Raw genomic sequence first — 15,605 nt, forward strand, 5'->3', positions numbered from 1 at the left:
TTTAAAGATAAATCACATGTATCTTCTAGAGAGTAATCATGTTCGAGACTGGAATATTTCTCATAAAAAATTATTTACATTTATAAGGACTTGAATCCATGACCTTAAGTATAATCAAGCTTAAATTCAAATCAAATATAGTGCTCACTATGTATATAAAACTGTCCCACTGAGGATAATACTGAGGATAGGTTAGTTTGGTGTCAGAATCATTTGTCCTCTTCCTTAGTTAAGGTTGCCTACTTGAACTTGATGAATTTTCAACATGCTCAAAGGAATGTTCCCTGGAAGAAGATTTGGGACTGGAAGGGTCCAGAAAGAATCAAGACTATGATGTGGCTGACTTTTCTTAATAAGCTTCCAGTTAGGAGTCGTACATGCAAATGAAATGGGGGTCCTAATTTTTGCATTAACTGTCCAAACAGTGAAGAAACTCTTATTCATGTCCTTAGAGATTGTTCTCAAGCCAAAAGATTGTGGATAGATTGGTTTGGTAGAAGGGTCCCCAACGATTTCTTCACATTAGACCTACAGCCTTGGCTCATCAAAAATGTGAGTAAGGGTTGGAATTATCAAATTCATGTTGATTGGAGAGATGTTTTCTATACTACTTGCTGGAATCTTTGGAATTGGCGTAATCATCATATTCATAATGATAGTTTTCGAAGGCCAAGCAATGATAAGCGTGTCATTTCTGATTTTATTGCGCATTTAATTGAAGCTAGAGGTAAGAATAGAAGCATTCTTGGCAGCTTCCCTAATGCCCATCAGCCTACTAAATGGTGTCGTCCTGAACCTGGTCGGTTGAAGATTAACACAGATGGTGCTTCTTCCCTATCTAGGCAGCATGCTAGCTGTGGAGGCCTTGCTAGAGATCACAATGGTGCTTTTCTGGGTGGTTTCTCTTTCAGATTAGGTTTCTGTAATCCTCTTGATGCAGAACTCTGGGGTATTCTCAAAGGTTTAGAGCTGGCCTGGGGGTACTGGTGCTAGGAGAGTGGAGTTGGAATGTGACTCAGAAATTGCTCTTAGCACTATCCAAGAAGGAAGCAACAATCACAGAAACTCTCAGGTTGTTTCCCGTATTCACAAATGGCTTGCTGAAGATTGGGATGTTCGTTGGGTCCACACCTTTCGAGAAAATAACAGATGTGCTCACTGGTTTGCTTCTAGGCATTTTGAGGATGATAATAATCTTATTGTTTATTATTCTCCTCCTTCTTCTTTGTTAGAGCTCCTTCTTCAGGATGCTTCTGTAGATCTTTTAAGTTCTCGCGTCGTGTAATTTTTGTTTTGTTTGGGCTTTTGCCCCTCTTTATTACAAAAAAAAAAAAAAAAAAAAACTGTCCCACTGAAGAAAGTATAAGTCAGCAGCGAGTTCATGGGAAGCAACATTTTTTTCAACGATCTACATAAGATTGTCCATATGGGCTTTTATTTTCATTTGAAGAAATGAAATGGCTTAATTGTTTAAATTTTAAAAACCATATTAATTTCACTACTTAAATTAAAAAAAATAAACAGATGGGCTATCAGAAAACTATTGTAATTGTATTTTATAGATTGACTTAAAAATATTTAATTTAATTAGTCAAAAATAATTTAAAAAAACTGACGGCAAGTTACATTTTAGGAAAAAGTTTAAAAACCCCATTATGATTTTATTTAGAATCAACTTGTGGTTTTTTTTATCACTTATTTTTCTATAATTTTTTCCATCTAAGTTCATTCCTAACTTGTGGTCATCAACACTTAAATTTCTTTAGAGCTTCCTTTATACTGAAAAAAGAAAGAAAAAAACTTAGCAACTTATTAAGTGTTTAATTATTATTTATACGTTACGTAATGCAATTATGTGTTTGTGTCGGACAAAAATTTAATTATAGAATTTATTTAAAATTTATGTTAATTTTTACGAGACAAAATTTGTATTTTTCTCGGGAGTGGATCTCTTATGTGCTAATTAACATGATTATGTCATGTGGAGCAATCATAATCATACATGAGTGAGTTAATAGTGATAAGAGATGAGAGAGAAAAAAAATAAAGATAGAAAGTTACACAATCATCACCGTTGATTTAATTATTAATAATTAAAATCCTCCTAAGTAACATGATCGTATTAAATTAGACGGGAAAAGCACCATTTTAAAATTTTTGAGCAAAAGAATTACCCAGTTAAAGTTGATTGGATAAGTTCTTCTAAAGTAATGCAGTCAAACATGTCACATATGCTGACGGGACTAGTCTCGTCACTGACACTGACGGGACTCGTGTCACGTCAGCGCCACGTTGGCAGTTTTGTTACTATAAAACTTCAGAAGACCATAACTTGTGACTCGGATATCCAAATCAGATGATTTTTTTTTATTTCACATAACTTTTCGAGATCTACGCAATGACATCTCATTTAACATATTTTATATCTCACAAACATAATTTGAATTGATAACAATTGTACCACAATCACGCGTTTAAATCCAGAAGATCTTCAAACTATGTTTGTGGGAGATAAAATATGTCAAATTAGATGTCATTGCGTAGATCTCGAAAATTTATGTGAAATCAAAAAAAAATCATCTGATTTGGATACCCGAGTCACAAATTATGACCTTCCGAAGTTTTACGATAATGAGACTGCCTACGTGGCGCTGACGTGGCACGAGTCCCGTCAGCATATGTGACATGTTTGACTGCATTACTTTGAAAAAACTTATCCAATCAACTTTAACTGAGCAATTCTTTTGCTCAAAAATTTTAAAATGCTGCTTTAGCCTAAATTAGACGCATCCATATCCATTTTTCTGCATGTCTCGCCCTAGTAATAAACTAGTGTTGACAAAATTTCTATCCCGCGTGACATTCAGTCTAAGAAAGGGCACAATGGTCAATATCCCATATAAGGGTTTATGAACTTTTCCTAGCATCAGCGTAAAATGGAGCTAGTTACTGTGGTGTGGGAATGAAGGCAGAGACAGAGAAGCACATAGGATCGAAATCGAAGTGGTGAAGATGCTAAGTTTGAAGCGATTGATACGACGATGTTCCTGTCTCTGTCTCAGAGATTCCATTGTGGCTTCACTACCCACAATGCAACCCGAGAAGCTCCATTATCCTATTCCCTCTCACCTTTCGGCTCGCCTCACCCCCAAACGCTTCTTCGATCTCCACCAGGTGAGTTGAGTGCACCCCTTTCTTCTCTTTTCATTCGGGTTTCTGGTGATGGCGCTGGTGCACAACAGAATGTGTTAAAAATCGAATTTTTATAGCGATTTCACTCGCGTTATGTTCTTTTTGTCCAGCTTTTATTTATTTATTTATATTTTTTCTTACAGTTTGTAAATAAGGCAGCAATTGAGAAGGAGCGCGCTCGAATGTAAGTATAATGTTTTTGTTTTTGGGATTTGTATAAAGAAAGTTTTTCGTTGAGCTTGTTGCATTGTAATGTAATGAAGTGTGGTGGTCAGTGATATTGATGGGGTTTTTGTGCAGTCAAGATGAAATGAATAGGGGATACTTCGCTGATATGGCTGAGCTCAAGCAACATGGTGGTAAGGTATTGCAATTATATGATAATTCGTTGGGTTGTATTTGTAATATTGCATTTACTCTGCTGTTAGTGTCGAAGAATTCTTTTTTTTTCTATAGCATGTGATAAAAGTGGAATATATCAAAACTCCCCAGAGATCGAAATAGGATTTTACATGCTTAATTCAGGTTTCTTTGTTCCAATTAAGGTGACATCATAACTCATTAGGCTAAAACAAATTCCCCAAAATCCATATTGCTCAGTTTTTTCTGAATTTCGGCTAAATTGGTCTATTTAAGCTTGTTATGGACCTGTCCTTTCTGCTAGGATATCCTCAAAACATTTAGCTGTATACCATTTTGGTCAAAATATACATTTTATTGTCTATTAAGCAAGTGGTCCGTTGGTTAGACTGGAAGCACGTCTTAGGTGTACCAGATAAGAGTATGACATATTTATGTGTGATTTGTGCAGATTGCTGTAGCTAATAAAGTGATAATACCAGCAATGGAAGCTGTGAAGTTTCCTGATTTCGAAGTTAGCTTCCCAGATGGTAAAACGATGAAGCTTCCTATCCGTCTTTCTGATAATGTAATTGATTCTGACAAATCATCTGTCCCCAAGGCATCTTTGGTTTGTCTTTCATTTCGAGCAAGCTCCCAGGTAATGGATCTTGGCAGTGTTTTTGTAAAGATGTGACTTTTGTTATCCACATTATTGCATTGTGCACTCATCTGAAGGCAGCCAACACCATGTATGTCTTAAATGGTTAACAGATTTGATGGTAGCATTTGTTGTGTTCTTATTATACAATTTGAAAGATGAACAGTATCTTCTATTTGTTGTCCACAGCGAAGGGGATTTAAGTATTATTATTGAAAAGGGGGTAAATGACAAGAAGAAAAGGATAGAGTGGAAGATATTGAAAAATGCAATGAAAAGAAACTTTATTTGTATTCTTAGTTTCTTACCAGGCTAAGTTTGCAATCCAGCCTAAACAATCCTTGTTTTTGGCTAGCAAATCACTCAGATATTGCTACAATCATGGCATGTCCTTACCTATAGCATTCCTTGTTATGTTCATTGCATTGTTTGGTACTTTCGTAACAACTTTTTGGTTTGGTTTTGGCTTACGGTTGCTGCAATAAAGTCCATTTCTTTATCCTTGACAGGAAATGATCAATTCTTGGAGCGTGCCTTTTGTCGAAGCATTTAGTAAATCGAAAGATGTTCATTTATATCAGGTAATTATCTGTTTGGTTCAGGTTTTATGCATTTCCTTGTCATTGATAGTGAAATATTAATCAGATATTTATGAGGTCACATATCTGTAATCTCTGTCCCCAAATGCTTTGCTTCCAGTTTTTGAACTTCTGAAGAAAAAAGATGCTGAGTGGTGCATTTGGTGTTTTTTGTATGTGTTTTGTCACAAGGTAGTGACGGTACTTATAAAAGTGCTTACCATGGAAGTTGAAAACTACTACTTCTTTCTTAAGTTTTTCCATTTTGTGCTACTATTAATCTGGGCCATGATCTTCCTGACTCATCTGGTTTAACTTCTTGATGAGAGCCTCTCTATCAACCACTTACACCATTGGAACTAGAGGTGACCTCATGCTGGGCTTTTCATTGAAAAATACATACTAGTTTAGGCAGGGGCTTGTGCCTGGCCCAAATAAAATTGTGAGGGCTCTTGGATTGTGTCATAAACCAACTATCACAAAAGCTCAAGCTTTTAGGTGAAAACTTATGAATAATTTTATATTATATCTCTAACATGTCCATTCATCCAAGAGTCCTTTGGATTTGAAGCGTAGATTGTCCACAAACCCACCTATCTTGTGCTTAAGTAGAGATTACTTCTTTCTGTTTCCATGTTTTCAATAGTCCGCTACAATTATATTATTAAGCTTTTGTATTTTCTATCAGGTATCATTTATAGATTCATGGCTTTTGTGTCGGTATCCTATAAAGCGTCTCCTTCTCTGGACGACAAAGAAACCTAATCATCATGAAAGCAAGGATACGCTTCAGAGGCAGATAGTGTATTCATTTGGTGATCACTATTATTTCAGAAAAGAACTAAGGATACTGAATCTCCTAACAGGGTATGAAGCTTTATCTTGCGTATTCAACTCATGGTTAGCTAATAAAGTTATTAGTTCTGAAGAGTACTGTTTATAACGTTTCAACTTCACAGGTATATCTTTCTACTTGATAATTTTGGTAGAGTAAGATGGCAGGGCTTTGGATTGGCAACAGAAGATGAGCTGTCTTCCCTTCTTTCTTGCACATCACTTCTTCTACATGAGTAAAGAGGTAATACCTATATCTATCTGTTTTGTTGACTTATTATTCCTTGCTGCAGTCTATGATGCACAGACACGGGACACAGGACACGACACGCCGACACGTTAATTCTAAAAAATGTCATATTTCGACACGTTGGGACACGTTTTGATATTAAATAAAAATTTTAATATATATAATATAATTTATATTTAATACACATAAGAGTCCATAATAAGTCATATAACCAATCAAATATTTAAATTTTATAACATAAATATAAATATAAATAATTTTTCGTACTTTTTTAATTTTTCATGTCAAATTCTATAACAGAAAAAAATTAATTTATAAATTATTTCTTTTATATTTAATTAACAAAATAAAATTAAGATTTTTTATTTACCAAAAAAAAATTAAGATTTAAAAAAAAAAAAAAAAAAAACGTGTCCGGGCGTGTCTTAGCCTTGACCGCGTGTCGGAACGTGTTGGAGAGTTGACCGCGTGTCTCTAAATGTTGACTGCGTGTCAAACGTGTGTTTGAGCGTGTCCGACGCGCAAATATTTTTGCAAGTAGCGTGTCCGTGCTTTGCTGGCTGCAGTCATGTCACTATTTTATTTTATTTTATTTTCACTCCTCATCCCTATTTGTTCTATTCTTAGTTTTATGTTTTTTTCTTTCTTTGCATGGGTACCAGACCACACTGATGTTTTTTATTTGCAGAGATTTTCGGCTATGATAGACATGGTTGGATGAGATTATGCAGTTCCAACTACGTTGTCAGACATACATTTATAGAGCTACTATTTTGTTGGGGGGACGAACACTGTAATCCAAGGAAGAGGCTGTGTGATCATAAGTAGTTTAATTTTTATATTTTTTTATGCAATTTTTTTTAACCATATGTCAAATAAAAGTCCAGCGACATTTATAATTTTAGTAAAAACAATAGATTTATGTTTACCAAAAAAAAAAAAAAATAGGTTTATTAAGAAGAAAATGGATAAAATCTTCATCCAAAATTACCTCATGATATATGTTTAGTTCTTGATCTGTAAATTATCGATTTTTTTGTAGTGATCGACACATAATGCGCTGATGTAAAATAGTATCATCTCTCGTTTTTGTAAAGCCTAAACATAAAAATAATTTTAAGTTAATCATGAGGCACGTTTGAAAAATTCAATCAAACTTTTCTGATTTATATAAAGGATAATAGATCTTAAATAATTAAGAAAGAAACGAAGGAGATTATTGTCAACTATGAAGCAACGATACTTCAAAAATTTTGACATGTTGTATTTGATATTTTGACACTCAGACACTCCAACATGTGTTGTAAAAATTCAAAAAATAGTTCAAAAGGTTGCGTTGTGTTGCGTTTTTTAGTTTCAATTATTAAATTTGTTGGATTACGATTATTATTTTATTGAGTTTAATGTAAATATTTGGGATATCTTATGTTTCTTTGCAAAATTGATGGGTATTATAAGTTTAATATTTTTTTGTTAAATTATTGAATATTAAATATAATATATACTACATAAATTAAAAATATTATTAATATCAAAATGTATTCTAACATGTCGAAATTTAATATTTTTTAAAATTAACGTGTCGAAGTGAAGTGTTATATCATGTCATGTGCCTCGTGTCGGTATCGGTGTTGCATAGATTGCCAAGGCGGCCCTTAGTCAGAAAAACACTTCAGAAAGGGAATTAAAATAGCAGGAAGGGAAAGAGAAGATCAATGAGTTTATTGGTCTTACTTCCTGTCAACCATACATTTTCATTTCTTGGGCAAATTGATTTTCAAGTTTGGTTTAACTGTTTATGCATTTACGTTTTACGAGTTCCAGTGAAATGTTCATTTCCTGCTTATTATGTCTGCAAATATAAATAGTACCTATGTTACCATGAAGGCATGAACCCCTCTCTCTTTTTTCTTTGTTTCTGATTACATGACTAAGCCTATTTAACGCATAAGCCAAAGCCGGCAAGACACACAACAGTCCTGGTGAATGATAACAAAAAAGAAAAATAATCATATGATTTGCGGACTGCAATATTTAACCTGCTAACCTATAAGAAGTTGGGTTAGTATTTTTTTTTCCCTCAAAAAATGTTCCATATACATTTTCAGTACCATCATTTTATATTTTTATTATTTGACTACAGGTAATTTTATTTTATTTTTTATATATTTGTATATGACTTTTATCATAAATTTTGCATGTTGTGGGCTTATTTAGCTTTACTTTTAGGGAGTGTTTGGTATGAAATGATAAGAAAGTGGGGTGGAGAATATTTATTTACTATGTTTGGTATGAGTATTGTGAACAAAATGTCAAGAAAATTTTTTACCCAATATTTATTTTTTGAACTACACTAAGGCAAATTTTTGTCCCATTTAATCTTTGGTATTTTTTTTTCCTTGATCTTGGATTCTCAAAAGGTACATTTAATTCACTTTTTCCCAAAAAAAGCAACATTTGATGATGGCATATTCAAAAAATGAAGGGCATTTTGATAATTTCATTCACATTCCCATCAATATTTTACCATCAACCAAACATAGCATCAGTAAAATTAACCCAACTTTTCCTGCAAAATTTTGGCCAACCAAACACTTTTTTGTAACTTACCCTGGATAAAAAAATTCCTACCAAATACTTAACAATCTTTTTTCTAGGTTAAAAAAAATATCTCTCATGCCAAACGTCCCCTTAAGGGAAATTATTTTTCCTGGAGATAAAGTTATCTCTAACAAACTCAAAATGACATCATTTTGGAATTTAAGAAAAAAAAATACACAAGATATTTTGTAAATTTTACTTTTATCTGATACCATATTTTGTAAATGAAGGGTATTTTGATAATTTCATTCACATTCCCATCAATATTTTTTTTTTTGGTATTCATTCCCATCAATATTTTACTGTCAACCAAACATATCATTAGTAAAATTAACCCAACTTTTCCTGCAAAATTTTGGCCAACCAAACACTTTTTTGTAACTTACCCTGGATAAAAAAATTCCTACTAAATCCCTAACAATCTTTTTTCTCTGTTAAAAAAAATATCTCTCGTGCCAAACGCCTCTTTAAGAGAAATTATTTTTCCTGGAGATAAAATTATCTCTAACAAACTCAAAATGACATCATTTTGGAATTTAAGAAAAAAAAATACAAGATATTTTGTAAATTTTACTTTTATCTGATACCATATTAAAATTGCTGTATTTTTTTTCCTTAACCCTTTTGGATTGCAAGAGATAAATTTATTTAGATGTGTTAAAATATCAATTTTTATCTAGATGTGTTAAAAAGCAATTTACAACAATGATGATGTGTGGAAACCAAGTTTAATCAAACCAAAACAAAAAACAAAAAGGAGAAGGAGCTATGTTGTATAACTCGTATATGCGATTCAATAGTAATCCTGTGAAATAATTTACAATGCTGCCAAAAATAAAGAAGGGTAATGATCTGATTCTACAAGACTGATAGTGTCCAACAGAATCACCTGAAGCTAAACCGGACAAACCTATTGTGCAGAGAAAGGTGGCACAACCAAATGTTTAAAACAATGTGGTCTTGCCGATTGTCACAAATACATACCGGCAAGAGAATATACATGGGAAAAAAGAATTATTAGTTCTATCTCACACAACGTATATATTATGTTATAAATACACAAAGCAACAAATCAGCATTATGTGCATGAAGAAAGCCAAGAACCCTGTCTTTGTTAACTTAAGTCCATCACGTAAAGAAGTACTGCCACCAATCTCTCCAGCATTCACGAATTCACTTCTTCCAGTGCCAGTTGTTGCAGATACATTAACCGACAAAGAACCTACATTGTTGAACAGCATCAGAATCTAATGTTAAAGATAAATAAAGATAGAAGCAATGAAAATATAGACCACGTCGTTGGTTCCACAAATTGAACAATCCTATAAAACAAAGTTGGCTCTTATTTTATTTATGGGAAAAGTTCACTAATGCTCCTGTGGTTTGCTTCAGAATCACCTATGCTCCTATGGTTTTTTTTTATCACATATGTCCTGTGCTTTGTAAAATATAAAAAACCACAGGGGTATATGTGATAAAAAACATACCCTTTTGCAAACCACAGGGGCATATGTGATAAATAAAAACACAGGGACATATGTGATAGAAAAAAAACCACAGGGGCATAGGTGATTTTGAAGCAAACCACAGGGGCATTGGTGAACTTTTCCCTTTATTTATTTATTTTTTTGCTCCCACACTCAAAAGAATAAAATATTTTCTTGGTTGGAGTGGAAAAGCAATAACTCGAGAGCCTCATGAAAAATAAATATTTATGTCATCCACTATATGACTTTCTGGTATTGTAGCTGAAACTTACAGTCATAGTTAGCCCATCCAATGCGTTGACCAGCCAGATCATAAACAATAATTTTGTCTTTTAAAACGAGATCTGCCAAAACAGAAAGTGGTGTTGTTAGTATCATATTCTTGAAGAAAAGATAGCACAATCTCTGACAGATGATAATCAATAATTTAAGTACAAGGAACGATATTTTGTATTCATATTCTGGCAGGTTGACTATAGAAACATATTAGTGTTAAATCCCAACAATAGCACTGAGAAAATTTGGGAAGAAGGTTGATTCGGGAGGGGGGATATAATCTGATAGTATACTATCCGTGAGCTTAAAAATCCAATCAATATAGCAATTTTCTTTCTAAATATAGGTTCAAGCTTCAAATTTTTGAGTTGACCTTAAATCAAATGCAAAACTTATTTTATGTATACTTGAAAGATATCATCACCATATTAAAGATGGATATATGGCCTAAAGTGTTCAAATTTGTATTGTACCTCCTAGAATTGTTACCCCTTGACCCTGGATTTTCTGAAAGCCAATACACCACACTGCTGCACCACCCTGTAGCAAGCATTGGTTCACCATAGCATTTAGTGAGATAACGTACAAAATACAGTATATAAAAATCAGACTAACATAGAAGTAAGGTGTATATGAAGAATAAATGCACGTAATCAAAGCTACAGAAATGTCCAAGAATTTACCATGAAGTATCTCTGAGACATGTCTTAAAATTTTCATTAGGAAAATGACATGTAATGAGAATTAGAAGAAAAGTTTGTCTCTTTTTTTTCTTTTTCTTTTTTCTGATAATGCACTCAAAGAAGAGCTAACAAGGCATAAGAATGGTAATAGTTAACCAAATATAACGGAAGTACGAAAGGAGCTCTTTGTACTGAAGGTTAGTGTGGGTAATATCATATGCCTTAAGAAATGAGTAGTTCTAGACAAGAATTTATCATGGAAATTGTCTTATAAAAAAGCATATGAGAAACCTTTTGAAACAAAAGTAAAATCAAAATCAGTTTTCAAGAGGCAAACAAGTGGAAGGACAGGAAAGAATCATATTAATAGAAAGTGATTCTTCAACCATTGTCAAATGCGACTCACTCTGACTTGAAATCAATGTCCTTGGGAATCATGTAATCCAGACCAGTATTCAGAAAATTGAAAAAATAGAGATTGAAGCTTGAATACTTACAATAGAACTCTGCTGTATAAGGTAATCCTGTGGTGTTAAAGCCATAGATGCACCACCAGCAAAGTTCAGACTTACTTGTGGAAAAATGTCAGTGACACTAAACACAATGCAGACAAAAGGAGTTAGAGAAAGAGAGTATCAAGATGATCCATATTTTATCACCCAATCAGCAAAAGGCTAATGAGCAGGATAAAAAAATGAAATGCTCAATCTAACCTAGAGGTGATTAAGTAACACTGATTTCCTTTGGAAACAACACTGCGTACAGATTGTGGAATTGCTGCTGTAATCTGCATTAACAAAAAAAGCATTTTGTCATAAATATTTGATAAACCTCCAATAAAGCAAAAAGCATACCATGATTGCTAATTAATACATGAAGCATCGAAGCAACATATGTTTTTGATAAATTGAATTACTTGAAATTAGCTAAATGAAACTCACCGCATTGACAAAGGGATCATAAGCCTGTTCTGCAAGGTATGCCAAAGTTGTTCCAGAATCAACAATGGTACCGCCGGTGTTTGATGTTGCAAAAACTGATGAATCAATTTGCAATGCCTGGCCGTTGACAGAGATGCTCTGCAGATTTAAATTGTAATGGGGCCTGAAATATTTTCAAAGGAAGCAGTTAGTCTAAACACTTTTTCAGATGGACATTCTTTCAAACCACTTCAATACAAGTACCTATTGTCAGTAACTTGTTTAAATTCTCCAATTCCTACTCTACTTCTGTGTAAAACTTTGAGGACCCCATAATGAATGTACATTTTACTCTAGTTCACGGTAGAACATTGGCCTTGCTCAAGGCACTATTCCAAACCAGGCACCTAAGTACATGACAAAACCCAAAAACCTGCTATCCGTTATTGCATAGCTGTAAATTGGTGCAAATTCTTATCTTCATCTTTCGGCATTCCATTCTTCATAATCACATTCCTAACCTATACTCTAGAAATTATAAAGTGATTTCAACATTCAAGATTGACAGAGAGAATCTCCAGTTTAACATCTTGCTTAGATGAATAATTGAAGCCTAGAACTCCAAATGACTTCCAGCATTAAATCTTGCCATCTATCAATAGGTCTGAAACTTTTAATGCAAACATTTTATTATGCTCCTAAAAACAAAGGTACAATTTTCCATTCACTCACTAAGTTTACCAAAGAATTCAGATTACCCTCAGCATGGAGTTATTACTTAACAACCACTAAAAAATACAAGTTGAGTTGATAGAAGGAAATTAAGATGCAGCATTTTTATTCTGATGAAAGAACTTACTGTGATGCAACAAGTGGAGTATAAACAATGTTTGGCTCCACAATCTCACCGAGAACCAATATGCCCCCACCACTACTATCTCCTTTAAGACAATGGGAAAATACTCTAGGAGCTATCCCTTGTGAGGAGAGCTGGGAGATAACAGACATAGATTGTTGCCCAAATCCAAATATCCCATCAACTGCTCTATCAGACTTTGTCAAGTCACCAGTCTGCTGGTTGCTACAACTGCAACATTCATTTCCAAGATTAAAACCAAGAAGCATGAAAAAACAAAAAACAAAATAAGGATGCTATCAACCATTTGAGGCTCATGAAAGCTCACCCAAAAACTACTGGTGCTGAAGAATTTGTAGTCACGGCTCCCTGAAAAATAGTGTCAAGATGCATCATATCTGACACGTAATAGCCTGATGTCCCGCTACCATCTCCATACTGAAAAGTGTAAGAGCACTGGTTGTTCTGACTGGAACAGCTGGCATCTGATGTTTGTATTCCACCATTGCACCTTTGGTCAGAACAAGAGATTGATGAAGATGTTGATGAACGCGTGGGGTCAAAAAAATTGAGCTGAATCTGTTAACAAAATCCAGAGAAAGTGAATCTTACTGTGTCACAAACATGATGTCAAATTAATAAATAGAGAAAATTGAATCTACCTGAAGCCCACTTGTCTGGGGACAACCATTACAGGAGCTGCAACCGACCCAAAGAACATCACTGCCAGTGTCAATCTGCACATAAAACTCTACTGGAGGAGTACCCAACTGCACTTTTGTAAAGTAGAGCCTGAAAACAAGCCATTAATTTCAAATTAAAAAAAAAAAACATAAAAAAGAAATAAATTTGAGAGCCACGAAGAACCAAACCAAGCAAGCTTTGGTTTTAAACAATAAGAAGCAGGAAACAAGGACCACCATGAATTGATCAAAAAAGAGAAGAGCATAGGAAAATAATATGAACAGAAAAATAAGAGATAAAAGATAAAGAAACGGAGATAGAAGGATAAAAGAGAAGATTCTCAATAAATTTGAAAACCCATTATTCAGAATCCAATACAATCCCAAAAAAAAAGCCTTCAAATTGATTCAACTACACAAAAACCTTCAAAGTTGAAAACAAAAAGTGAAATACAAAAGAGCCGAGAGAATTACCCGACTTGGAAGGGATCGAAGGTGCCTTGAACAGGGAAATCGACGACACCGTTCGAAGACTGCAACATTCTCCGATGCCTTAACATGTCCCGAGCTCTTAGCTGACTCAACTCCACTCCATGATTCGACGGAAACGCTCTTTCCAGCGTCAGAGTCGCCGGAGATCCAGAAACAACCGCCGCCGCCGCCAACAACAACGCGACGGAAAAGAAAAAAGCAGCCGCCATTTGTGTCGTTTTGTTACTATATATATCTATGTACGTATATATCTGCTGTACGTGAAATAATTGAAAAGGGAAAGTGCAAAAAAAAAAAAATGGAATAGAGACACTAATGAATCAACGAATGCGTTCGAGACAAGAACATGTGATCAAAAAACAAAACAGGGACAAAGGTTAAGGATGAAGATGTTGTTGTTGTTGTTGTGGTTGTTAATCATCGTAATTTCAGAAAGAGAGAGTGGGAATGTATTTGTACTCGAAAAATGGAACAATAAGTTCTAAGACAACAGAACATTTCCAACTTCCAACTATGGATTACGTAAACTCTTTCATTCTCTGTTTTCTGTCATTTCTTTTTCTAATTCTTTTTTTATTCTCTTTTTTTATTTCAACTATGTGATCAAAACGGAACGAAAATTCTGTTTATTACATAAACTATACATGTTACATAATCATGTGCGTCCTTCGAACGCGTTTTTTTTAAAAAAATAATTAATATAGATTGCTTTATTCTACTTTTGGAAATTCTTTATTTTTTGGTCAAAGAAAAAAGAAAGAAAAAAACTGAATACTCATTCAAATGATTTGCCAAGCAAGCAAAACATAATTCCTAACTTTAATTTCATGCACATAATTTCGATTATTTGTTTCTTTTTGTTCAAAAATAAATTCCAAAACAAAACCAGAACTTTATCATCATAGACATCAGAGTATCAGAAGGTCAATTTTGTTTTATCTACAAATTAGACGGTCAATTTCGTTTGCCTACAAATTAAACGGTCAATTTTAATTTATAAATGTTATTTTCTATGTTTTCCATTTTTAAATTGTTACCAAATGAAGACTATTGAAAACACCAACGAACTCAAATATGGCAACATTTGGGCCGCCAGGTGAATATCTCAGATTTTATTTTAATTTAATAATACAAATAAAATATTACTTTTTAAGTTTTCCATTTTTTAATTTATGGAAAAAATATTTCTGCAGTTAATACAGATAAATTATCTGCATTTATTCCTAAAATGACGTCATTTTGGTATTGAAATCTTAAAAAATTATAAATATAAAGACTATTATAATTTAAAATAAATTAAAATTACAAAAATACTATAATTACCGCCTCATAACTTATCTGCACTAACTGGACTGTTCGCCCATTAAAGCGGTACGTGAGCTGAGTTCAGAACGTCGTGAGACAGTTCGGTCCATATCCGGTGTGCAGAAAAAGAAACCTTAATTTATATTAGGGTTTGTTTTTTCTGATGTTACTTTAGATAACTTTATCTAATGTTCATCAAAACGACGTCGTTTTAGGACGGAAATCATGGTATTTTTGTAATTTTAATTTATTTAAGGGTTATAATAGTCATTATCACTCTAATTTTTTAATTTTTCAACACCAAAACGACGTCGTTTCGATAAACATTAGATAAAGTTATCTAAAATAACATTAAAAACTTTTTCACCTTAATATTGTCAAACGAAGACGATTGAAAGCGGCAATGAACTCAAATATTGCAATTTTTGGCCCCCAAATTCTGCCGCAA

At 33.6% G+C, this 15,605-nt stretch overlaps 2 protein-coding genes across 3 annotated transcripts; one reads left to right on the forward strand and one right to left on the reverse strand.

Moving 5' to 3' along the window:
* Positions 1–2,962: 2,962 nt before the first annotated feature.
* LOC133291215 (uncharacterized) lies at positions 2,963–6,737 on the forward strand. 2 transcript variants are annotated; one of them, XM_061489441.1, is made up of 8 exons: positions 2,963–3,174; positions 3,336–3,376; positions 3,493–3,556; positions 4,004–4,192; positions 4,702–4,773; positions 5,459–5,637; positions 5,730–5,848; positions 6,543–6,737. In XM_061489441.1, exons 1-7 carry the CDS (start codon positions 3,013–3,015, stop codon positions 5,842–5,844), a joined length of 822 nt encoding a protein of 273 aa, XP_061345425.1. In that variant the 5' UTR covers positions 2,963–3,012; the 3' UTR covers positions 5,845–5,848; positions 6,543–6,737. The 2 variants fall into 2 exon arrangements, with proteins under 2 accessions (XP_061345425.1, XP_061345426.1); XM_061489442.1 differs by having other exon boundaries at positions 5,760–5,848.
* A 2,529-nt stretch (positions 6,738–9,266) lies between these two features.
* On the reverse strand, positions 9,267–14,268 carry LOC133291186 (aspartic proteinase 36). Its single transcript, XM_061489408.1, has 10 exons — positions 13,835–14,268; positions 13,340–13,469; positions 13,006–13,256; positions 12,681–12,908; positions 11,843–12,005; positions 11,615–11,688; positions 11,399–11,495; positions 10,692–10,758; positions 10,215–10,286; positions 9,267–9,677 (listed from the first exon to the last, which is right to left on the reverse strand). The coding sequence occupies exons 1-10, from the start codon at positions 14,059–14,061 to the stop codon at positions 9,505–9,507; spliced, it is 1,482 nt and encodes a 493-aa protein (XP_061345392.1). The 5' UTR covers positions 14,062–14,268; the 3' UTR covers positions 9,267–9,504.
* Between the last annotated feature and the right edge of the window lie 1,337 nt (positions 14,269–15,605).

Source organism: Gastrolobium bilobum, unplaced genomic scaffold (genome assembly GCF_033153095.1).
Source record: "Gastrolobium bilobum isolate Gb01-03AN ecotype WA unplaced genomic scaffold, APGP_CSIRO_Gbil_v1 utg1383, whole genome shotgun sequence".
NCBI lineage: Eukaryota > Viridiplantae > Streptophyta > Magnoliopsida > Fabales > Fabaceae > Gastrolobium > Gastrolobium bilobum.

Coding starts and splice junctions, on each gene's coding strand:
- LOC133291215 (XM_061489441.1), top strand. CDS start 3,013: ATGCTAAGTTTGAAGCGATTGATACGACGATGTTCCTGTCTCTGTCTC. Junction 3,175..3,335: donor GCTTCTTCGATCTCCACCAG/GTGAGTTGAGTG, acceptor TTTTTCTTACAG/TTTGTAAATAAGGCAGCAAT. Junction 4,193..4,701: donor CATTTCGAGCAAGCTCCCAG/GTAATGGATCTT, acceptor TATCCTTGACAG/GAAATGATCAATTCTTGGAG.
- LOC133291186 (XM_061489408.1), bottom strand. CDS start 14,061: ATGGCGGCTGCTTTTTTCTTTTCCGTCGCGTTGTTGTTGGCGGCGGCG. Junction 12,909..13,005: donor TCAGCACCAGTAGTTTTTGG/GTGAGCTTTCAT, acceptor TGAATGTTGCAG/TTGTAGCAACCAGCAGACTG. Junction 10,759..11,398: donor TTATACAGCAGAGTTCTATT/GTAAGTATTCAA, acceptor TGCTTGCTACAG/GGTGGTGCAGCAGTGTGGTG.